Source organism: Aythya marila, assembly GCF_965140915.1.
Source record: "Aythya marila genome assembly, chromosome: 2".
Classification (NCBI taxonomy): Eukaryota; Metazoa; Chordata; class Aves; order Anseriformes; family Anatidae; genus Aythya; species Aythya marila.
In genome coordinates this window covers 37,685,600-37,710,872 of record NC_139043.1, presented here as the reverse complement: position 1 = coordinate 37,710,872, position 25,273 = coordinate 37,685,600, and the positions used below count along the sequence as shown (strand labels likewise).

Below are 25,273 nucleotides of genomic sequence, written 5' to 3'. Positions count from 1 at the left end.
ACCAAGAGATACATCAGCTACATTTTAAAAGAATCCAGCCAACGATAAGAAATGTCTGGCTGATGAAACTTAGTGAGACAGTACATATTCACTGACAGCACTGCAACACCAAGGATGAATTTTATTTTTAGCAATTAAAGCACTCTACACGATTCAAAATCTGTGAAGAACATGTGTTAACAATACTGTTAGATCATTACACCAACAGTTAAATTGAAACCATACTTAAAATAGGTATAAACCAAATATTTAATAAAACAGTTATCTCCACAAAATGCTGCTCATATTCTCCCTTCTTCTCAGATCTCCGCATATTAAGATATACCTCTAAAACCACAAAATACATTCCTGGAAACAGTGTAGTGTTCAGTGGCCAAACTAGTGCTGTTGTATGTACAGGGAACTTGAACAAAATGTGGTCAGCCCTAACTAAATATATACATAAATTCTGTCTAAGCAGCCAGTATTCAATGTTGATGCATCAGAATGCATTTTTGTTGTGGCACTGGAACAAGCAAAAGAATTGTTCTTAGTCCTGAAAGGAGTGTCACCTGCTGTGATCAGCTTACTCTGAAGTTGCATAAAGTCATTTTGAACTATATATACTGCCTTTGAATTTCAGCTGGGAAAGAATGCTGTTAGAGCAATAGGAAGGAAGTGTACTGGAAAATCAGATTCTGAACTCATTTTAAACCTCAGAACACAAATGAATTGTTCTAACAGTGAGGGGACGGAAAGCATTCTGAAATGTCCAACTTTTACTTAACACCAGCACACACAATAGTAGCAGACTCCTAGTAAGCTGGATACTCCTGTTCACATTACTGAGCTCAGTTCAGAAGTTAATGACCAGTGATAAAAACCTGACAGCTACCTGACAGCTAGATCAGTGCTACTCGGTTTTCAAGAGTAAAGGGTCCTCACATCTAATTCAGTCACTGGTGGCATACCGCAGGGGAGATACTGGAGCTAACAGTGTTTAACATCTTCACTTATCACCTGGATGACCAGGCACAGCACATCTTCAGCAAGCTGCCAGAAGATATGAGGCTGGGAGGAGGGTGGCTACGGCAGGCTGGAGAAAGGCGCTGCCAGGAACCCCACAAAGTTCATCAAAGGGACGTGCAAAGTCCTGCCCCTGGAGAGCAATGACTGCGTGCGTGCACTGGTACAGGCCAGGGGCTGACAGGCTGTAAAGCAGCTTCACAGACAAGGACCTGGGGGCCCCGGTGGACAACAAGGTGAACACGCTGAAGAAGTACATCACCAGAAGACAGAGGAGGGAGGTGATCTCCTCTCTGCTCCTCATTAGTGAGGCCATATCTGGAGTGCTTAGCTTGGGGCTCTCCAGTACGAGAAAGATAGGGACTCACTGGAGCAAGTCCAGTGCAGGGCCACAAGGATGGTTCCTTAAGCAGTGTGGCATCTTTCACATGAGGAGAGGCTGAGAGGGCTGGGAATCTTCAACCTGAAGCAGAGAAGGCTCGTGGGGGATCTTGCGTAGTCATATACTGGAACAGGTTGTCCAAAGAGTCTGTGGAGTCTTCATCCTGGGTGATATTCAACACCCAGATAGACGGTCATAGTACTGCGTAACCTGCTCTAGCTGCCTCTACTTTGACCAAGTCTGGACCAATGGAACAGACGATTTCCACAGGTGCCTTCCGTCATCATATTTACATTCTATGTAAATAAGGATTTTAGTCAAGTTGACATCTCCAACCAAAGAAATTTTTAGAACTGAGCTTTCTGGCAGGAAACTGATAGAAACAAGAACAAAAATCAATAATAACTTTATTATAAGCAAAAATCAGGTGTGCTTTAGCCCAGACAGTCCACAGTTGCTAGATAATGAAGAACAAGTGATCTTTCTACTATCTAAATACTGTCCAAAGCACCAAGGTAAGAAAACAAAACAGCTAACTGCTACTTCTGTGCACAGTGAAGACTTCTCACATCAAACTAAAACCAATTTGCAACAGTAAGTTATTAAGGAAATGTTGCCTATAATAGAAATTAATTCTCCTGCCATGCAAGAAAATAAATTTATCACAGAATGGTTGAGGTTGGACGGGACCTCTGAACGTCATCTGGTCCAACACCTCTGCTCAAGCAGGGCCACCCAGAGCAGTTTGCCCATGACCATGTCCAGATGGCTTCTGAATATCTCCAAGGCGGGAGACTCCAAAGCCTCTCTGGACAACCTGTGCCAGTGTTTGGTCACCTGCATGTTAGAAAGTGATGCTCAGATGCCTCCTGTGTTTCAGTTTGTGCCCATTGACTCTTGTCTTGTGACTGGCCACCAATGAAAAGAGCCTGTCTCTGTCCTTTTTGTCCCTTCAAGTACCTATACCTCACTCCTGAGCCTCCTCTTCTCCAGGCTAAACAGTCCCATCTCTCTCAGCCTCCCCTCATACGAGGGAAGCTCCAGAACCTTCTCCATGTCGGTGGCCTTTTGTTGGACTCTCCAGCATGTCCATGCCTCTCTTGCACTGGGGAGCACAGACAGGCACTCCAGGTGCAGACTCACCACTGCTGAGTAGAGAGGAAAGACCCTCTCCCTCAGCCATAATATGTATCACACATTGTAATTATTATGGTTCCCTTTAGACTTTAATACAATGCCTTCCTCTGAGATGAATGCAGAGGTAATCTACAGAGCATTATGCTTCTTCCTAAGCTCTCTGGCATATAAATATATATACACATAATGCTTCAGTTTTCCACTGAAGTGGCCAAAATGCAAGAACAGCCTCACAGTTTCACTTTTTCAGCCTTCCTTCCCTCTCTCACCTCCTTCTGAGATGTTTTATGTTCTAGGAAACACATACATAGAACAGGTTTTTTTTGTCTTTGCAAAGAAGCAAGCTGTAATTATGCCATAATGCAATGCAGGAGCATAAAAAAGATGAAATCCATTTATCCAAACTAACTCTTGTAAGCCCAAGAAAAAACAGGCCATCATCTGTTCTTAATTCTGCAACATCCCAAAATGAGTTAGATTTGTCACAGTTCAATCAAATTTACCAAAGGAACCAAGAGTCTACAAATTATGTATTAAAAAGTCTGTATATTCTCTCTTAACTTCTCATGAGTAAAGTAGTTGAGAAAAACTAGGCTGAAGACAGTGAAGACAGAGTAAATAAACTAACCAGCAGCTCTCTTCGAAGCTGTGCATGCAATGGAATTAACTCTTAAATCCAACAGTCATTTCCCCTTGCTTTCCTAATGTTTGGGCTGTTAGAAAAAAAAAAATATGTTCATCTTTTTTAAACAAGCTGATAGAATGAAAACACTATGTAAGAAGCAGAGAATAAGGAAGCATATACATATATATATATAAAGTGTGTTTATATACATATATATATATATATGGAAAATAGTGTATATCTGTACAAGGAAGCAGAAAATTAGCATCCTTGGGAAAAAAATAATAGGCAGTATTGTTTTGAAACTAAAAACGTCAGTGAGAGTTCAAATAACCACATTTTTTACATACAAGGGGTCAGAAAGACAAACAGAAGATTAAGAATTTATTGGGAAAATTCTTGGGAAAGAAAACAAGAACTACTATTGGAAATTTGGAATACATTTAAGATAAGTTGCTATTCATCTGACCTATTTTTATGATCTTCCACTAACATGCTCTTGGACTACATTAGAGACAGGACGGTAAGCTAGATGAACTTTTTTCTTAAGTAGTACTATTATTTTATGTTCTTATGAATAGTGTGAGTCAGACATTAGCCATAACGGAATTAGTGAGAGAACACAAAAAGCTTCATCATTCATGCTCTTAACAAAAAATGAAGAGATCTGTGACTTCCCAGAAGCATCAAGTTGTCATTATCAGAGCTTTTCATTCAATGCAGAACAACTCATAGTTTACAACATTTGGCACTGAAGCCTGAACATCCAAAATTAGACATTTGTTTCTGCCCTTCTGGACTGAAAAGCCCAACATAATCTGAGGTTATCATCTGCAACTCTGGTTTTGGAAGCATAATTGCAACTTGTAGTTTAGAATGACTGTCCTGTTATAAAACAGGAAAATAAAAACTAGTAATAAACAACATAGCTCTTTTTGAAGAAACTCCCCAAGCTATTCATCGTATTTTCCATCAATACTCTGTTTTTCAATAGTTCTTGTGACAGACCAACAACTACAAAAACAGCAACTACTTAAACTCAGATTAAAAATATAATCTGCAACTATTAAGCATGCCAAAAAACATCACCTAGGTTATTTGCAGTATTGAATTGCAATGAATGATCTATGTTTGCCCTTAGATCTCTTCACATGTACTGTATCCAGTTATGATCTAAATAAAGATAGTTCTGAGGACATTGTGAAGTCACAGATCTTCAAGAGTATTTAGCTAAGTTGGGTAGATCAAATTTCTTGCAGATATACCTACAATCTACAGCCCATTTAATGGAAAAATATACCCCAATGCAAACATCAATATAAATAACTGTCTTAATAGTTATTTTCCTGTTGGTAAAGCTCAACATTTACTCCTGCTTTCAGGAAAGAACTAAGAATTTTAAAAGGCTAAACAATTTAATAATAACTTCATTTCAATATAAGCTTTTGAAAAGGGACTTTGTCAAATGCTTTTGGAAAACCCAAACAGACTAAGCTCCCTTGTCTACATATTTCTTGACTTCAAAGAACTACAAGAGATTAATGGGCCATTCACTTTATAAAAGCTGTACTGACTCTTCACCAATACGACATGTTTTTCCATATTTCCACTAATTTTCTTCTTCAAAACAGTTTCTACCCACTTTCACAGTACAGATGACAGGCTGTCTGATCTGTAAGTTCTTGATTTCCCCTGGAAATATTTTAAAACACTGGCACCACACTAACAACTTTGATAGTCAGTTTTAAGTGTGAGGATACACACAACAATTAGCAGTTTGGATATATCAGTCCTTGAGAACCTTTGAATGAATACCACCTCTTTCTAGTAATTTTTTTTTTCTCAGTCATTTTGTGCTTCCTTTGTAATTTCTTCTACCAGCAATGCAGTTAGAGATGAGTTTTCCAGTGATTCCTTCATAAAGCACTGTTTCATGTGAACCTTTAATCTCCCTATGTACACAGATGCAAAAAATAATTTAGTTTTATGGCTCTATTTCTTTCCTGAAGCTTTCTTTTATACTTTGATCAACTAGGGGTCATACACACTCTGATGGGCTTCCTGTTTCCATTACTTTCAGAAAATAATTTATTGCTATTTTGAAGTCTGTGCATGTTGTTCATGGAATTTTTCACAGTCACTCTCTTATGTTTTATATTTAACCACAGTACAGTTAAATATCTATCCGATCTTCATTTGCACATGACTTCAACTTTTTGGAGGATTCCTTGTTGGAATGCCCATGGAAATGGACTCCAGAAGAAATGGAGTCAAGAATAACATTCTAAATCAGCTGGGGAAAGCACAGCTTTCACAGTCTGTGCCGGTTGCTTATTCCTCAGAAAAGATGCCAGATGTAAAAATATTTTCTTTAGGTGCACAAAGCAGACAGAGGTCAGATGCTATCATGTGATTTAAACGAACACGAGATCCAAAGACTGAATTTGATTACAGTACATTGGAGACCATCTTGAACTCGGAATTCTCTGAAACAATAAAAAATCTAATATTTAGATCAAAACAAAGTTATGCAAGAGATAAAACAATCTATTCACTCATTCTGTCTTAGGAGACAAACTGGTAATTAACAGCACTGGACTTAGTATTTCTTTTGTTAGCACAGAAGTTTGCAACTACAAAGGGTAATTTGCGGAACAAAGGCTTCTCAACCAATTAAGTCTGGAACATTAGTAAACTGAGATGAAGTGGAAACGTCTTCATCTACACGTTCTCTCAAGATACAATTTAATAACCACAGAAGAATGACTGAGATTTCTCACTGTATTTGGAAAGTAACCATAACCAAGAACCTACATCAGCAACAAGATAATACAGATTTTATGAGCTAAGCATAACTCAAAACAGATCTGCTAATCATTCCTTGAAAAGATTGCATTCCACAAAAGATGGATGTAGTTTTTGTTTCTGTCAGAATTATGAGCTTCAGTCCAACACGTCTGATACAGAAGCAACGCACACAATTCTCTGTGTAGATATCAAGATGAGTTTTAAAGGTAAAGAACATTTAGGATACTAAGCAGCTGCCAAAATATGAGAGGACCGTTAACATTATACCAAAACCTTGATAATAAGTCTTTTTAGACATATTTTTTTTTAATAAACCCTGCTAGTGCTTGTCCAGTCTATAACTCTTCCATGTATAGTATCAAAGGATCTACTTTCCAACAGGATGGACATGTTCAAGCTCAAAATATAGGCTACCATAATTAATTTATATGATTGGCCAAATTTGCAACTGTGTAACATGAAGTCAACTTCAACATGATTGCATATGCAATCAGCTGTATAACTTGAGTGAGTAGTTGAAATGACCCAACAATCAGGTAACCCGATGCAAGCTTACTGTAGAATTACTAACCACAAATCAGATTCTGTACTCTGGTTTACAGGCTTTAATGCATTTTATTATCCCTCATTTTCATCATCTCACAACTCCCACCATCAATAAACATAGCCATGCTTTTGATCTTGTCCCTAGGCTGCATTTACAAAAGTGATTCATTTTATTTGAAACAAATAAAGAGCTCCTATACTGTCATCTGAATACATTTAGAATTACAACATAACCTCAATGTTATTTAAAAAAAAAAAAAGGGAACTGTGAAAATGTGAACCTAGCAGCACTATCTGATTAGGATTTAATAACAATCCTAATTAATGTAGCAGCACTACTTTATCTTCTTTCACACAAGTATAGTTCTATGTGTTTTCTGTGTTAGCTTTTTCCCCCCTTATGCTTGCAAACACCCTCACTCAAAAAGTTCAGAAAACCTCATCTTCATCAGGTGGGACACTTCATCCTTCACTACGGACAGAATCTGGCTTCCTTTGTATGATGCTCTACCGTATCTTTGCAGTGCTATTACACTCATCACTGAATAATGCTGCAGACTTAGGACAAGATAAATATTTTTTTTTCTCTTGCCATAGTATAATTTTTTAAGGTTTACTTACGGTTTATCTTAAAGGTCATAAGACATAAAAAAACATGCAATGGTGTGGAAGAGGCACTTGCCTTAACTCCAAGCTTCAGTCTGCAGCACTGATCAGTGATGGGTGTGATGACACCAACAGAGTGCATGCTGAAGTATCACATAAAGGAAGCTGAAGTTCATGAACGAAAGGGAAAAATAAAACATTGTTAAACAGTGAAAAGAAGTTAGGGTGTAAAAATACTCAGGAGCATGGTGTAGCTAGAGAAAAATATGCAACTTAAGCTTCAGTCTTTCTCAAAACTTCAAAGTTATATTTGTTTTTCATTTTTCTTAAAAGACACCCCAACTCTCATATCGTGGATAAAAGCAGAAGATCCTCCTATTTCCTTGGTGAACTTCTGGTCTTAATAACGCTGATGCAAAACTACTCAGTAAGCTCAAAGAGTCAATATTTTAACACACAAATAGTACTAGCCTTTATCATTTATAGCTCCTCCATTAATGTAGTAGTGAATACTGACAATTAAAAAAAGTATTGTGCTATTTGTTTATATATATATAAACAAGTATCTAGTGATATGCTAATTAAACTATCATCTGTCTCAGTTTCCTTAAAAATTATAGGTACCCGTGTTAGACTGAAGATACTCTCTCCTTAGCACGTGCCCTTGCAGTACTGCACTCTTCTGTAATTATTTCAATGCAGACTGACCACCTCACTGTAAAAGTCTGATATCCTTTCTCACTTTACAGCACAAAGATGAGCCCTATAATCACTCTCAATGTAAACAAATTCTTCTGAATAATTAAAAGTCTTGGCTGAATATCATTTTCTATGCCTATTGTAATTTTATAAAGAGGAAGAATATTTCTGACAATTCCTTCCTTTGCCCCAAATATTCTGACCCTGAAGCAGAAGTACATTAAAAATATTACAATTGCCACATTCAAAATTCATGCAAGGTAGTAACAACCTATGCATTTATGGTATTAACCATGTTTATTTAATAAATATTTAACACAACCTCTGTTATCAACATAATTTCATACTTACCATGCTGGCACACTGAAAGAACACGGCTGAATATAATTTTGACCTACCCTGAAGGCTAAACCAGCAAAAAAATAAGTATGTAATCATCACTTTGATAGTACATCTACCCCTTTTCTTAATGCTGGATCAAGACTTCTCATTAAGCTGAATTTTACACCCACCTGTTCATTAGCAGCGTTAAAAAAAATCCCAAACCAAAACAAACAATTGAGTTTTATAAATGACAAATAAAGTGTGTCCTTTTGAGGGCTTACTATATTAATTTACACCAAAACCAACACAATTTACGCAATTACCATTTGCAACACAAAAAAATTTACACACAGAAAGAGCACTAAGATAGTATTGGACTCTAAACATCTGCCAATACAGCAAATTTCAAAATCTGAGCTAAATAGCTTCACATCTCTTCTTCTCTTGAGGAAAGGATGATATAGTTGTCTCCCACTGTTTGCCCGTGAGCTTTCAGAAACTAGAGCTATCAGTATGGCTCCCATAGCTCACTACATTTTCCAGTAGTCATTTTCTGCTGATTTTAATTGCTTAAAACCTTTTGTCCAATTTGTCAGACCAAGTTTCACAAATTGAAATGCATCTCATTATTTTCATCTGTAAGCTTTATTTGATTAAAATAATCATAATTTTGATTAATCTTCAATATTATCTAGAGCTAGAAGTTAGAAGTGGTATACTATTCTTATGAAATGGAGTCTTTACCATTTACGGAAATGGAGATGGAAAAACGCTTTGAACATGCCATTATATAAATATTCTACTATTTTAATATATGAAAATGAAGTATAGATTTATAAAGCCACAAATATGCAAATCTGTGCAGACTATAGCATGAGGGAAAAAAAGCAATGTGAGAGACAAAGGAAAAAAAAAAAAAAACAAATATGCATTGTGAAGCTTTCTGGAGATGAGTCACCTCTATGTAAACAGCATTCAAACAAAAAATATATTTAAAAATTAAAAAATTATTATAAAAATATTTTAAGTACTTGGAATAGCTTAATAACTAACAAGCAGCTGCATTAGAACAAACTGTGGGTAGAGAAGCTTCCATCAGCAAAACAGAACTTCATTAAGTACATGTTATATTTGTAATCCCAACCATCAAGCCTTTTTCCATCCTAATTATAGTGATATCCTATAAGCTACCACTAAGAGGATATACCACTATCTTCTTGTAACTGTGCTGCCACTCAAATCAAATTCTGTTGTATTTACATCATCATTAAGCTAGAGAAGCTCTACCTAAATTGTTAATTATCAGTGAGTACTTTTTGGAGTCTGGTATAGCTTTATTCTAGAAGTACTTTAAAAAAAAGTTTAAATATATATATATAGGGAACTGAGTTCCTGGTTTCTCTCCCCCTCACCCCCATTTAAATAACAAGGACAGTTTTTTAAATGGTGGTTTGATCCTGCCAGGAGAGGTTTCTCATTTTAACACACAGAAATAATGCAAAATTATCCTAGAAGCATTTCCTTATTGTCAGATGATATATCAAATTAAATTAATTACTAAATAAATAAATAAAAACTTAATTAGTCTGTGCTAGACTACTTAAGCCAGATAAGGAGGACATCTCAAATCACATTCATCTGCTTAATGGATTTTCTTTCCATATTTCAAATTAATACTAGGTAGATACAATTTATTATTTCTCAGTGTATCAGTTCTTCTTACCTTATTGTAAAATGGTTAATTTCCAGTTTCTAAAGACACAATTTACATATTTACTGAAGTTTAAGGGCTGAAATTAACATTGCAGTCGATTACAGATATAAAAATGGCTAATTAAATGTGATCTGTGAGAAGGATATAGCAAAGGAAAATGAAAAGGCATGTGCAGATTTCAACACTTCAAGTTGCTTTTAAAGCTACAGTTCCTAAAGCTATTTCCTTTTCTCTCTGTATTGTCAACACCAAATGAATGTCCATAAAATGAAAATGGAAAGTAGAAAACAATTTTAAAAGGTTTACAGATATGCAGACAGCTTCAATTTACTGCAAAACAGGTAAATTAATACATCCTCTTCATGTTACATCCTCTTGATTATAATCACTTCGCCTTCTGAAGTGTACAAACATTTATATTTCCATGCAGTGTATTAATCTCTCTGTTTTACCTGATATGAAAACACTACCCATTGCTGCATGTTCACGGGAATAACTTTCAAGCAGATGTAATAAAGCATGAAATAGGAAGTCATAGGTTAAAATGACCCTCCAAAAGCGGCATGGCACTGTACATTCCAAGAAGAAAGTCTTTCAAATAGCATATAAAATAACCACAAAGGACTACTCACCATGTCATATGCTGTTACGATCTTTTTCAAGACCTCTGGAACAATCCCTTGGAGCTCCATAGTTGGATACTGATCATTGAGATTCAGTACTACCAAGGGTGTATTATCAGGCCCGACCAAGCGCGTAGACACTGCCAAAATGCACTGCATAAGATTTGCTACAGGAGAGAGGCCACATAATTCTTTGAATGACACTACTGCATTCTGCAAAAAGGAAAGAAAGAGTTTCCTTTACAGTAACATATGAATTTTAATTTCTTATTCTTTCAGGTTAATATACCTCACTGTAATAGCTGAGCTACAACATACACAGCTTTTCCTTGAAAATTGGCAGTTTTCCAAAGCAATCAATGTAACACATGTATTTTACCAGAAGTGTTAAAAATTCAAACAAAATGCAATACCTGCTACAGCAAAAATCTGTTTAGAACAAGTACGTGTGGTCTACATGACTACTAAAATCAAACATACAAATAAAAGCATTCTAAAACATACTGGTTATCTGTTTTGAAAAAAAAAAATCTGAAATATATTTCAAAGTAACTTTTAAAATGCCACCAAGAGAAACAATCTATTAGGTGCTGAATGTTCCAAATAAGCAAAGTGAAGTGGAAGGAGGAATTCAGCCCATTTGTAACTTTAAACATACCTGAACTATCATCCAGACGTGCTGCGGATCTGCTGGCTCCCATTTGGTGTGAGTCACAAACCCAGCACTCCACTACTGATGTCACTCCTATCACAGAATCACACCTAAGTGGATTTTTAAGGTACTTTTATACAAATACCAATTTTGTACCTTTGCCCCAAATTTATTATAGTCATGTTTTGTATCCAATATGGTGGAATATAAAAGTATGTATTCAAACTTGAGGAAAATTTCCAATACTGGAAATACAATGTGACTCCAAGCAGCCACTGAAATTCCATGATGGGAATGTTGTCAGCACTGTAATGAATTTAAGATTTTTGTACCAAGTGGGAGCTGGTGATCTCTCGCAGGTCTGGAGTTTGTTTTCCTGTAAGAAACACAAAAATATGGTATATTTAAGTTACAAATGTGCTCAGTGCTCCTTTCTCTAATATCTAACCCATGTAGGGTATGTGACCAGTATTTAGGACACAGATTTTTGTTTTCATCAAACCACTTTCCATCTTGCCGGCTTGTTTTTGGACAACCTTTCTTGAGAGACAAACGCTCTTATTGGAATTCTTAATGGAATCAAGGTTTTTACACGAGCCATTAGCAGGAATCAAATGTGAAGTATTTTGCTCTCTTTTTATGAGACAAAATACACAAAACACTTCAAAAGATCTACGTACAGAATATTCAAGCAAAGTTATGTGCGTATCTCAATTATATATATTACAGTCACAGTGCACTTCAGTAAATGTTTAGTAGCATCTAGTAAATGTCCAGCAAACACGAACTTCTAATAACCAGACTACAGCTTAATGATACAACAATCCCATAGTTGAAAAGAAAGACATTAGGAGGTCTATTCAAGCTGATTTTGTATGAGATAAACACCATGGGTAAGTCATTATGAACAACAATTTTAAAGAGAGGTAGGCGCAAACACAAGGAACAAGCATGTTACCTGCTGGCAGGCAGGACAAACATAGGGCTGTAACTCTTGCCTTTGGACTTCTAACCCTATATTCAGAGACTATGCCCCACACTGTCAAGCAAGTTAAACATGCAACATCACATCAAGTTTCATCACTGACTGTATACTTTTATCAGTGATGACCACAAAACAAGTTACAACATCAGCTTTTGACATAGTAACATAGTACATATCAAAAATGAAAAAAGGCTTCCTATGAATATAGGGATTTAGAGAATCCTTTAAACTCATTGCTCTACCCTTTTTTTTTTCTCTTCTTCCAGTCTATATTTAAATTTGCTTCTTAGAATCTGTCTTGTGAGGACATTATGTACTTCTGCATCATAAAAATCATAATTTTTAACTCAAAATTTATGCAGTAAAAAAAAATAATAAACAAAATTAACATTCCCTGACATAAGCTGGTACATATTTTTAGTGGTTTATTTATTTTTATTAGCTGGAAAACTTTAGTTACGCAGTGTTTAAATTGTGCACATTATATAAACTATCAGTAAAGCTATGCAAAATTAATATTCCCACACGTACCTAAAATATCTTTGTGATAGCAGTTTGAGATATGATAACAATGAATGTAGTTGAAAGCACAAATTTCAAACTGAGAGAATGAAATTCATAAAATATCTTCTAAAATCTCATGTTCAAAGAAATCATACTGTAAAGACTGCTCAGAATTATAGCAGTTCTGAAAAACAATACAGGATATGCAGTAAAGAGTTTAAAGTAGCTATGGAACCTGCATGTTTTCACTGTTTCTCCAAATCTTAGGTCCAGCTCCTTCTTGAAAGTCATCATAAAATACAGTATCTGTTAAATGACATAATTCTAAATTTCAATAGATGAGCTACCGGTAAAGCTCATTCAATACCTAGCCTGTGATGTGTTATAATTTTTATAAATCAAAATATCCTCCCCTTGCTTTTTTAATAATTTCTTAATTCAGTAATTTTATATATCAAGTAGAATGGGGGAGCTTCATAATGCTGAACCCATTTCTTCTTGCAAAAGAAGAAAAATTAATTTTAAAACTGTACTAAGATATCTTCAATATAGTATTATTCATGAAGAAAATTTATCTACACTGATATGCCTTTCAAATTCAGAATCAAGTCTCAGACATCTCCTTAATCACTTTCCCCTTAACATTATGTAAGACGATTTAATAGGTCACTTAATTTGAAATGATGATGCTGAATTTTACTGATCACTGGTATTCCATTGGAAGTCTGTAAATGGTAAAAAGCTTTACTAAATGCAATACAACTTTACAGCCCTCTTTTATCTAGATCTAAAAAGGGCTTATTTCCCTGGAATCTTTATTAGAATCTCCAAAAATAGCACTTTTGAAGTGAGATCTCTTGGGTTCAACAAAAACAAGCACCTCAGTTGGAATTTTTTCATAAAATTCAATGTGTTTAATATACATGATCTTTAAAGTAATGTAATTTTGTCTAATCTTAAGTGGATGCCTTCTAATACCTTCAGCCTAATTCCATGTAGTTCTAACTTAATGTTCCTAGGAAGAATCAAGGAATGCAAATTATTTTTCTGAAAATATTGTTTTCTGTTGGGAATTAGAAAAAATAAAAGCTCAGTAAAACTATGCTAAACATACCCTCATGTATGATTTTTTTTAATACAGAATATATTATTTTTCTATCAGCAATGCCTTCATCCTGCATTTCTATTTATTTTCTAAAGCAAAAATCTTGCTATACTTTCTTCTAGTGTATATCTGACATTCCTTCAAAGACGTAGGATTGGTCAACAGGCCTAAAACCGAAACAGTATTTCCAGTTCACATGCAATGAAATACATATATGAATCAAAAGTTAACAACAAGAGATAGTAGCACCTAAAAGGTTACTCTACTATAAACAGTTTTTAAAGCTGTTCAGCATTACAGTTGATTAACATGTTACAAAATGCAGTATGACTCTAAACAACAAGTATTATGTACACATCGTAATACAAAAACACACACTAAGTACTAAAAAATTCATCATAAAAACTGTACCTGCATATTTTCTCTCAAATCCGTGGCATCCCGTATAGGTTGGAGAGCATTCTTGAACACTTCATCTATTGTTTTAATCCACAATGTTCTCACAGAAGCATACTCCCTTGATTTCTTGCCCTTCCTCACAGAGAGGCCCCGCTTATGAGGTTTCCCACCACCCCTTCGATTAGTAATGGCCACATGCACAAACAAGGAAGCATGTGCCAACATTTCACCAGTTAGAGACTGCAGAGGAACATGCCGATAACCAGTCTGTAGACACTCAAAGGGAATAGTGTATTGCCCAATAAACTCGTCCCCAATGTAATCATCATCCAGTACTACAAAACGCACCATTGCTAGTTCTGGTAAATTTATTTGAAATTCAAAACTTTCATCAAAAATTGGATTGTCCCCATTCTGGTGCATAGTTTTTGTCCTTTGCTCTGCACAGTCTGCAGGGATTCCATGTATTTCGACATAGACATAAGGATCCACAACATCACCTTTGGCACCTGATCCTTTGGGTTTAGGAAAGTTTTGCCCACTAATGATTTTAATATGAAGCAGCTGAGGTGAGACTCCAGGCACAGTGTCTTTTGTATTTGCACTAAAGAAGGATACTTCTTCTCTCATGATAGCAGGACGAAGGACGTAGCCACAGTTTCCATTTTGTCGAAACCAACCGATGTTAAGATCCATCATTAGGCCAGGCGTTTGAAAGTTCATGGCTACTATCTGACAACCACATTTCCAAAAATCCTGGGGATTCATATTACTGGAGTCAATCCTCATAGGACTGGGAAAAACTCTGGCAAGAAAACGTTTGTTATAATTTACGAAGTCCCCTGGGTTTTCATTGGCATATTTGCTAGCAAGCACTTCATTAAATGAGCACACTTCCCAGTACTTCTGGAGCTGAAATGAAACTTGAAACTCTTTGAACTGAACTGATTTACATATGCTTACCAACTCGGAGAGCTCTTTGCAGAGCTGAAATCGTTTCCCAGTCAGAGAGTTCTGTTGTTCTACACCCTCTTTCCCCACTCTCTGTGACATTTCTGCTCCTTCATCTTCATCTGTAACATCTCCCTCTAGTCCAGAACAATTAGAGGAAAGCTTCTTTGCTTTAATTAGTATTTTCCCTTTAAGTGATTCTGGTGATGGAAGATAAGAGTCTTCAATGTTTGGAGACTGTGTATGTAGTTTGTCCCCCAAAATTTTCTTCATGTGTTGTACCATCACTTTCTGCTGCTTAATAGAACAATGATTTTCTAAACACAAAATAAGAGGATATTCTGAAGCAAAAAATGCATACTTGTTAATAATGTCAATCACACTACGGAAGACAATCTGTGACGTCATTGTATGGCCTGTGTAAATCACAGGCTCGTTATCTGGACCGTCCCACACGTCCAGTTCAACACTTCGACAACCCATTTTAAGAGCGCGAATATAACCTGTGATATCAGAAGGCCCTCGAAACTGATCCTCTATCAAGTATGTATTATGAGATGAATTTATAAAATAATGAGATAATGGCTGTTTCATGTCTTGACAAACTTTTTTATGTTCTGGATCAAATATGTGGCAGTCTGGTGAAGTAAGGTAATTTGTAAACCCATCTATAGACAGCCAACCCTTTTCCTGGCCCTCTTTGGCTGGCTCATATTTCTGAATAATTTCAAGGCTTATTTCTTCCGTGACATGTGCCATACCCTGTTCTGCTTCTAAAAACATCATAAGGTCCTTGGTATCTAGGAATTCTTTATTGCTTGAAAACTGAACCAAGAGGAAATAGATTTCAGGTCGGGTACAAAGCTCATGAAAAACTTCAATAAACTCTTCTTTTGTTACTTCAGTACCAGTTTTTTCCTTTGATCTATGTAACTCCTTGAATTTTAGTTCAATTTTATTTGTTTTCAAACCAGGATTTAAGTCTTTTATAAACTGCACAGCAGTACAGAGGGGTATATGTCCCAAATTATCTACATCTGATTCACTGAACATTTGTGATAGCCATGAAGTCCGCATATTATCTTGAGTACTTTCTATCATATCTAAAGTATGTTTTCCATAAGAAATCAGGTATCTTAAGCCAGTAACCCAAACATTTGCAATATCTGCTGAGTTAGCAACAAGATCTAGAGACTCATAGTTTTCTCCATATATAATTGAAAATGCACAGTCTTCTGATATCTGGTCATATATTCCATTGCTGCGAAAAATATCAGTATTTTTTCCTGTTCTTACTTCTTTTATTGATTTAATATCAATCTTTGCTTTTTCAGAATCCTTTTTTGAAGGTTCCCAGCGTAGAGATTGCATATCCGCATCTAAAAGGAAGTATCGGTGATACACCCTAGAGTTGGATCGAATCTTTTTGAGCTCAGAGCCTTCAACCATCGCATTTATACAGTCACTTGCACTGCTGATCTTCTTCTCAGTTGGCATACTGCTAAATGAAACAGTCTTTTTCCGTTCTCGCTTTTGTTTCGTACCATCCTGGTAAACAAGGGGGGTAAGAAAAGAAAACACATCAATACGATTTTGCTCAATATTGAAATAGGTGTTAACTTACAGATGAAAGTTCATAAAGCAGTTTAAAAACATCTACCGTATGTGTGATGACCAGTAAGGTGGAAATTTTTATTGGAATCATCACAAATGAAAATATTAATAATGGCTTAGTGTTTGCTCTTCTGTATAGACATGATTTTCCAAGGTCTTTTTTTAAAATATTTTGCATTGGTATAAAATCAAACAAAGCAAGTTCTAAATGCTAATGGAATAATAATTCTGTATATATACATGTTATTTTATAAATAATAACCTATTGAAATATATAGTAGGTTCTACAGCCAAGACAGTAAGAAGTAACCTTTCTTCTGAGTCCTTCCATAGTCATACAGATACTTGCAGAACTTTGTTAGTACACAATATAATGGTATAGCACTATACCAACAGGGTCCTCGTGAACACCAAATAAACGTTAGTATACAACTAACTATATAAAATTCATAGGATGTGGTGCTAATCTAAGCATACAGACATAATGGCACTAAACATGCTTAGCTCCCTCCTCTACTGCACCCAACCATGTTCTTCCCACAGACTGTCTAGAGCATTGTCACATGCATCCCACCCCCATATTAGAAAAATATCCACATTAGTCTTAACAATCTACACTGTTACACAAGTGAAAAGACTGGAGCAGATAATTCACTCTACATTCTGAATTTCAGGAAATATGACAGTGACTCAGGAGGGAACTGTCTGAGAGGACTGAAGGTTAACCAGTTCCAAAGATGATGCACATCCTTAGAAAGAACTTGAATGGAAAATGCAAGACCTGGTCAGAAAGGGAAGCAAAAGTGGTTCACCTTTGCTCTTAAAACAATGGAAGAACCCTGAGTCCTTAGTCTACTAGAAAAGCCTTCATAGAAAACTGAATATATAAGCCGTTGAACAGACAAAAAATTAAGAAGGAAAATAATGTCATTTAGCTCGTTCTATCTGCTGTTTACATTGATTTAAACAAGTGCAAGTAAGTCAATAACACATCATTTAAGTATAATCAAATTCTTGAGAAAGAACAGAACTTAGAACTGTTTGTTTCCATTATCTGCATCTCTTTTCATAATAAAAAATGATGCGATTTTCTAAAGGTTGTGTGTACTGACAAGAAACTCCAACTGACTTTTACTCTGAAGTATTTTCATGAAATTATCTTTTTATGATAGATACCCTATTTAGAAATGTTATTATATTCCAGTTTCACTCAAAAAATGACTTTTCCAGATTTGTACAACAAGAACATTGATTTTCCCTCTAATAGGTTTCCACTTGAAGTATGTCCCAGTGCAAATTAGCATCACTTATATAGCAGAAAGGGAAGGAAAAGAAAACTTTTAATGACTGCAATGCTGAACAGATGTTCAAATAAAAACCATTCAAGAGAGAATGTATTTTCAGTTCAGGTCACGTATACTGTATGTTTAAATTCACTGAATTAAAATTGTACAATTCTGTTTTTATAATTTAGTTCATAAGCACCGAAAAGCTTGTAACTGAAAACAATGATTAGTAAAGTAGACTTAATATTTGTGGTTCCATGTTTGGAAAAATCAATCAACATCCAATTCCTGCACCTTTAATGACAGCAGAATCTGCTTCAGGCAACTTCTTAAGAGTCTTGTAAAATTAATAACCCTACAAAGGACTGTTTTATTTCTAACTCCAGACCAAATCCCTGCAATGGACATCACACAGGACTGACCCTTGGAATCTCAATACATGTAGTTTGGACATTAAGATTGCTTTCAGACAAAGGCAAGTTTCCTTAATGAAAAAAAAAAATTAGAAATGCGATTTTTCACAGAATCACAGAATTTTCTAGGTTGGAAGAGACCTCAAGGTCATCGAGTCCAACCTCCAACCTAACGCTAACAGCCCTCCACTAAACCATATCCCTAAGCTCTACATCTAAGCGTCTTTTGAAGACCTCCAGGGATGGTGCTCCACCACTTCCCTGGGCAGCCTGTTCCAGTGTTTTGTTCACAAAAGTTTTAGTTCTACTTAAGCCTACCTTATCTACATAGTTAACCTAAAGAAACAGAAAAGGACAGCTCCATAGACATGATCAGTGAAGCTCCTGTCCAGTCCTGTCCAGGCCTTGGTATGAAGTATGCTGAAACTGCGTAGTGCTCCAGATTTCTCAGTCACAGGTATCATCCCTGAACCCTTCAGTGAGAGATGAAGGATAACATTGGGATATAAGAAACATCAAGGCTTGTGAAGTATTTCCTTGCTTGACCATGATCAGTACTTTCAAACAGAAGGAAGGTCTACGCCTTTCTCTATGATGAGGGTTGTGTCTGATCCAAGACACCAAATGGCAAGGGAGAAAAAAGATCTGCTATTTCTTGATGCCATCTGATCTAAATAGGTCTAGCTCAAGGAACACCCATCCCCATACAGCTTCCTAAAGACTGAATTGGGGGGTGCATATATGTATTAGAGAAATAATTCAATCTACTACCTGTAAGACTACTTTGTTTGCCTACCAGACAAATCTGAGGCCACTTCAATGGTATTGTATGTTTCTGAAGGGCAAGGCAATTTCCCCACTTGGGAAAGCCTGATGGCACTCTCTGAATGTGACGACAATGAAGACAATTTTTAAAATACACTGCTGAGATTCTCACTGCTCTGAACTCCAGAACACTGATCATAAGAGAGCCCCCATCCTAAGAGACATGACAGTCACAATCAATCTGCACAAACAAAAAAACTTAAAGGATATTTTCCCTGAGACACTGCCCAGAACTATCCACTGAATAAGTGACTGTCCAGAGAAACATAAACTCTCTCTCATAAGCTGAAAATGCAATTGCAAAGTGTGTGCATACACTGTATTTAACAGGTTTGTGAGCCTCAGAGATACAGTCTGGCATGAAAAAGGAGACGTATTCTGCTATATGACATGCCAGATTTCTTATTGAAAGTGGGGTGGCAATCATGAACTGGATCTGGTCTCTCATGGCCTTAGGTCTGACTGAAATCATAAAGCCTGACAAATCAGCAAATTGCATGTATCTGAAAACACAGGAGTGACTGGTCAGCATTCACAGGACTTGCAGTGTTCTCAATATTGTTCATGATGCTTCAATTGAGACTGCCTCTAGACTGTGGATGCATAATTCTGTCCACTGCACAAAGTACACTTTTTGTACAGAAACAGAGTCATTCTAGGATCTCTCACACAACAAAGAGCATGTCAATCTTCAGAGTATAATGGGTATTGTCATCACAAAGCAGGACCTAAAGACTGCATGTTCTTCAAAAGGCTTTACCATCAAAACCAAAACAACCACAGCACCAATACATCTCCAAAAACACGTGCCACATCCATTGTCACCTGCCCCAAACAGAGCAGACCAGAAATAAAACTGGTACAAGAAACGGCACAAAGAGTTTAGTTTATCCAGGAGTTGTGCCTACAGGAAGCAAAATATCCAGCAGTTTAAAGGCCAGAAATAACCCCAGCTGACATCTACGGCACTTAGAGACAACAGGAGAAAAAGGCTTAAGAGAGCACACAGGGAAGAGACTCTTGTTTAAAGAGTCTCTCCATGGTAACTTTTATTGGGATTATTTCTCCCATGGTAGAAACAAAGAACTGCTTATGTGACTACGAAAGCACAACTTACAAAAAAAGAATTAGCCAGAAATTCAGGTGTTGCTCAGTATAGCACCATTTAAAATGTTTTGGAGTGAAATTTACAGAGCCAAAGCAGCCCCCAACCCACACAGGGTGGGAGGTGAAGGGCTTGCAGCCGGAGCTCCAAGGGAGCACCAGGCTGTGCAGTAGGATCCTCACATCCCACTGTTGACTTCTGAGGGGGGTGTCTGCAGTCCCACTGCTCCACAACTCACACAGCTACCCGCGGTTTTGATGTGGTAGTTATGCTACCTGGGATTTTAAGATGAAGGCCTCTGTCTGCATTTAGGCTGCTGAGGTACTCCTACTGGTACAGAGAAGAAACAATGCTAACAAGAGGAAGTGGTAGAATGACACATTTTTGGAGCACTCGTCCGGGAAGTGAAAGTTCCTGGTATCAATACTCTACAAACATCTCACTTGGTGACTCCAGAAGTGAACTGTACGAGCAGCCCATGCAGTCGGGACCAGAACACCGCACACAGGGAGGAATGGCCACCTCCCTTGTTTATGCTTCACCCACACAACGTTTCCGTTTGTGGTTATGCACCAGCAGTTCAGCAGAAGCACAGAAGGCAGCTCCAACCCAGTCTTGAGATCATTCACCCAGCACACGAGGAGCTGCAGGTCTGAAAATCCTCAGGCAGGAGGGACTGGAGCCCAAGCACTCTGCGCAGGTGAGTGCTCTGCCAACCAAGTGACTGCATAAAAAACAGCACAAGCACCTCTCACCCAAACCCAGCACCTCCCTGCAGGCTTTTTGACTGGGGCTGAGCTTCAACAGCATGTGAAGAAACCCCTGCACACTGTGGCACTGACAGCACAGAGTGTTCAGGAGCCACAGTCCCCCAAATGCCTAGTTAATTAATCCCAAACAGGCTCAGATGCCGAACCATTTGGCTTAGCAGAGATGGCAATGTGCATACAAGAGCAGTAACAAGACTGCAAGCACTTACAGTGTCTAGATAGCTTAGACACAAAACATTTTTTGCATTAAGTTCTGAATGAAGTAAAATCTTTGTGGCAATATTTGGAACAATTACATGTGAGCAGGTGAGAACACAGGCCTTGGCACGGTTTGCTGGTTTGGTTTGGTTTTAAATCACACTATTATTTCATGACATCTAACATATATGCTGTTTTAGAAGTAATTTAATGACATCTATACTAAGAGTTGTAACCCAATTCATCACTTTATGATAGGCACAGAGAATCTAATGATCTTCACAATGAACATACAGGGAACTGTTCTTCTCACATTTTATATAACTCATCGATGGCTTGTTTTTATAGCTTATGTGATGCTTAAGTGGCCCATTCGAGTGTGAAAACTGCCCGTCTTCTTCAAATGCAATTCAGCAGCAATTGCAAAATCACCTAGCCTGTAATATAAGCCTACTTCAGGAAGTGGTTAGCTTAAAAAACAAATAAATAGAAGCCTTGCTTATTTAAGATTTCTAAGCATTTTTCTTCAGAACTGTGCAAAGCAGAAAACTCCGAATTTTATAGATTTTATTTATACTAGAGGATGCACCCACGTGTGTCCGTATATGGCTACATATATTTCAACGAAAACCCACAAATATTTAAGGCAATATTTTGAAACATTCAATTTCTACATGCATTTTAATAAGAAATACTGTAATATCAGTAATTCATTCTTTTCTAAGTTTTCGCTTGTGGTTTTAGAGATATAAATACAGACATAGACAGCAAATCAGTTACAAATACAACATCAGTTTCATATTATCGTTCTCTTTTCATTGCAAAAATATTTAGAGTTTTCTTCAAAAAAGATTCTTCAACCAATATGGCAATAATAAACATACTCATTTATTTTTGCAAACACACAAAAAATAAATCTTTATTATGTATTGATTGCCTATGTACAGCTGCCAGCTCATTCCAGAACATAACATGGAGCATTATAAAAGAAGCTAAGGAAGTTTTTGTGTGTGAGTCTGTAGAAAAAGAAGGAAAAAAAAGGAACTGGCAACTAAAATCAGAAACTTTACACCTCTGTTACACAAAATCTAGCACTGATTTCAAAAGTTACATACAGCTAGAGGCAAAGTGAGAGGTGTATTTTCTGATTCCAAATGTGTTAGTGCTGATGGAAAGATAACTTATGTAAAATACTTGTGTTAAAAATTATGTATGTATCTTCTCAAGTTAATGCTTCCACCTTATTGCAGGCCAACAATATTCCCCTGAAACTCATCTGAAATATGGACTACATCTACAAATACTTACATAAATAGCATGAAGGAAAAAGGAAAGTTTATTTGGAAATTACAGTTAAATTATTTTGGTTTTAAGTTACGGTGTTCCTAATCCCTGGTTTAAAATTCTGGTTCTGATGAAGGCAACAGGGCATGGCATTCTATCTTTTCCAAATGAAAAATATATAGAATTACTTTTTCATTTTATTGCTAATTATACGATTAAAACCACAAGGAATTCCTTTTGAAAGTGATAAAAAGCTAAACATCACACACAATCACACATACATATTAATGGCACTGGACCAAGTGAGGTCATGAATTAGTTTTAACAGTATAGAAAAAAAAAGCATATAAAAACGAGCCAATGAATTAAACTACATTTAATTGAAAAATATGAGAGTAGCACTTCTTCCAAGTATGTCTACAGACCAATGCAGACTAAAATTTTATTCCTTGGGAGTTCTTCAGTACAAAGGACACATGTGCTTAGTTTTGCTGAAACAACACATTGCCTTTGAAGCACTAGCTAAAGCTTTTTCACATTATATATATATCCATAACTTCCATGAATAGCTATATGTACGTGTTTTATGTGCCCTGTATAGGAAATGTACAAAAATGCCATTTTAGTAAATGCATGCTATGACTTCTGATCGCCTTTTTTTTTGCATTTGAGATTATATAAATTCTGGTTTTAAACTCGTTCACATCAAGAAGTTTAGGAATGTTTAAAAACTATAGCCTAAGAAAAAATTGATGGAAATGTAACAGTATATTCTAAATCCAAATTTAGCTGAAACAAGAATCTTTGATCAGCCTCCAATAGTTTTTTTACTATACGTCTGTAAGACTACTGTATATTTAGTACTATTTTCAAGTTAAAAAGTAAGCACGTTATAGTGCTTTAACACAGCTGTCTAAAGCTTGCAGAGCATGTGAAAATCAAAATAAGAAAAAACTCTCCAAGTAATTAACAGTTCAGCTGACAGAATCCCAAACACTTCAGAAACAGCATATATTAATTCACATCGAGTACAATAGCTTCTGAATTGAATTGTAGCTCCTGCTTAATGGCACACAGCACTCAACAGTTGTATTTAAGACAAAGTAAAGAATGTTCAACTGAAATAATAGGCATTTGGGGGGAGACAAAACATCAGCTATTTTGAAAACACTGGGCCTCCCACTCATCGCGAATCACTATATTTGAGCTCAGCATTTAAATATTTTTCCAAGCTTGCATTCATGTCATGGCTGCTGTTTGCAGAAGTCTTTTAAGAGAACTGTATTTTTTCAGCATGTGGTGGGTTGACCCCAGCTGGACCCAGTACACAATGTTAGAAGCAACAATGAGAGGCAAATAAAAATAGGAAGATTAGCTGCACAAGTAACAAATCATTAGATTTTTGTTTTCTGTTACTAAAGGAAATCTGTTATTGAAGGAAATCTTACTTTAATCTTCAAACAAAAATGATCTATATTCAGATTATTACAGCTAAGCCAATGGCTTAACACCAACAAGAAGGGGAGGTTATGTCTCACCCAGTGTTGGTATTCCTTCTTCAAACCCCAAATTAATTTTCTCTGCCCTGTCTCTTCCTCATCCTGCCCCAGTTGCACCTTCTGTCTCTCCACCCCAGCTCCTTAGGCCAGCATCAGTGCTTGTCTGACAGACAGTGTGTGAATTCACTTCACTAGCTCTGGAAACAAAAAAAAAATCCCTTTTTTGGTTATTTTAGTGTTCTGCAGCTTTAGGGAGCTGAAACAATTTGCCATGTGAACAGTTAAGTATCAGAGCTGGATCAAAGTAACAACTAGAAAGAGAGAAATGAATAAAAATGGAAGCGAAGAACAAAGTAGCACTTATCAAGAGATTAATTTGGTTAAAATTAATGCACTTGAAACTGTTCAGTTGAAATGAGATCCTACATGACATGATAACATAACGTCGAGTCATCAGGGAAAACAAAATCTCTCATCTCGGTCCACCTCACAGAATGGACATCAAAAATCTCATAAACCTAATGAACATAAAGGCAAGGCATGAGAAAGAACAAACCTCACCACCATAAAATAACAGAATTGAGGCTCTCAGGGCTCCTATGGCTCATTTAGTTCTGCTTCACTCCCAGAAAATGGGACACCAGAAAATTATGATTATATTATATATTATGTGAGAGAGATCTCTACTACACTATCTATTAGAGAGTGCAGAGAAGAATGGTAGCCTGCATTGCCCTAGTTTCTTCCAGAGCAGATGATTTAACTCTTTAAGACTGACTGTGATGAGCAGGAAAATAACAGGATATGGTTTTGCAAATGAAGTCTAGGCTAAGGATTTCCTCGGAAAACTTCTTACAGAACAGTTTATCTAGTCATTTCATCAGCTCATCAAAAGTATACACTTTTTTTTTTTCTTTTTTGTTTGGGGGGGGGGGGGGTGCTGTCTTACGTATTCTTTAGGTTCTTCAACATTCAGATGCTCTCCCAGCATGTCACCAGGGAGCTCGCTGGGAACTGCTGCTAGGAGGAAGACACTTCATCCTCAAAGATCCCCGAAATGCTCACACACACACATGCTGGCACTTGTTCTTCTCTCTCAGGTGTTAAAGCTGACACAGGCTGAGCAGGGTAGGAGAACGTCCTAACTCCAGCGGTCAGTCTAGCTATAGCAGCGTGAGCATATTTCGTGTTTTGAAATGTTAAATATATTATAT

The 25,273-nt window shown here is 36.6% G+C and overlaps 1 protein-coding gene across 1 annotated transcript in view; it reads right to left on the bottom strand.

Annotated features, from left to right (window-relative positions):
• PLCL2 (phospholipase C like 2) overlaps positions 1-25,273 on the bottom strand; it is a 103,596-nt gene that overhangs the window by 29,402 nt on the left and 48,921 nt on the right. Inside the window, exons 3-4 of the mRNA XM_082754742.1 lie at positions 14,127-16,613; positions 10,479-10,682 (exon numbers count right to left, since the gene is read on the bottom strand). Of these exons, the coding sequence (XP_082610868.1) occupies positions 10,479-10,682; positions 14,127-16,613 (2,691 nt within the window). The remainder of the gene's footprint in view (positions 1-10,478; positions 10,683-14,126; positions 16,614-25,273) is intronic.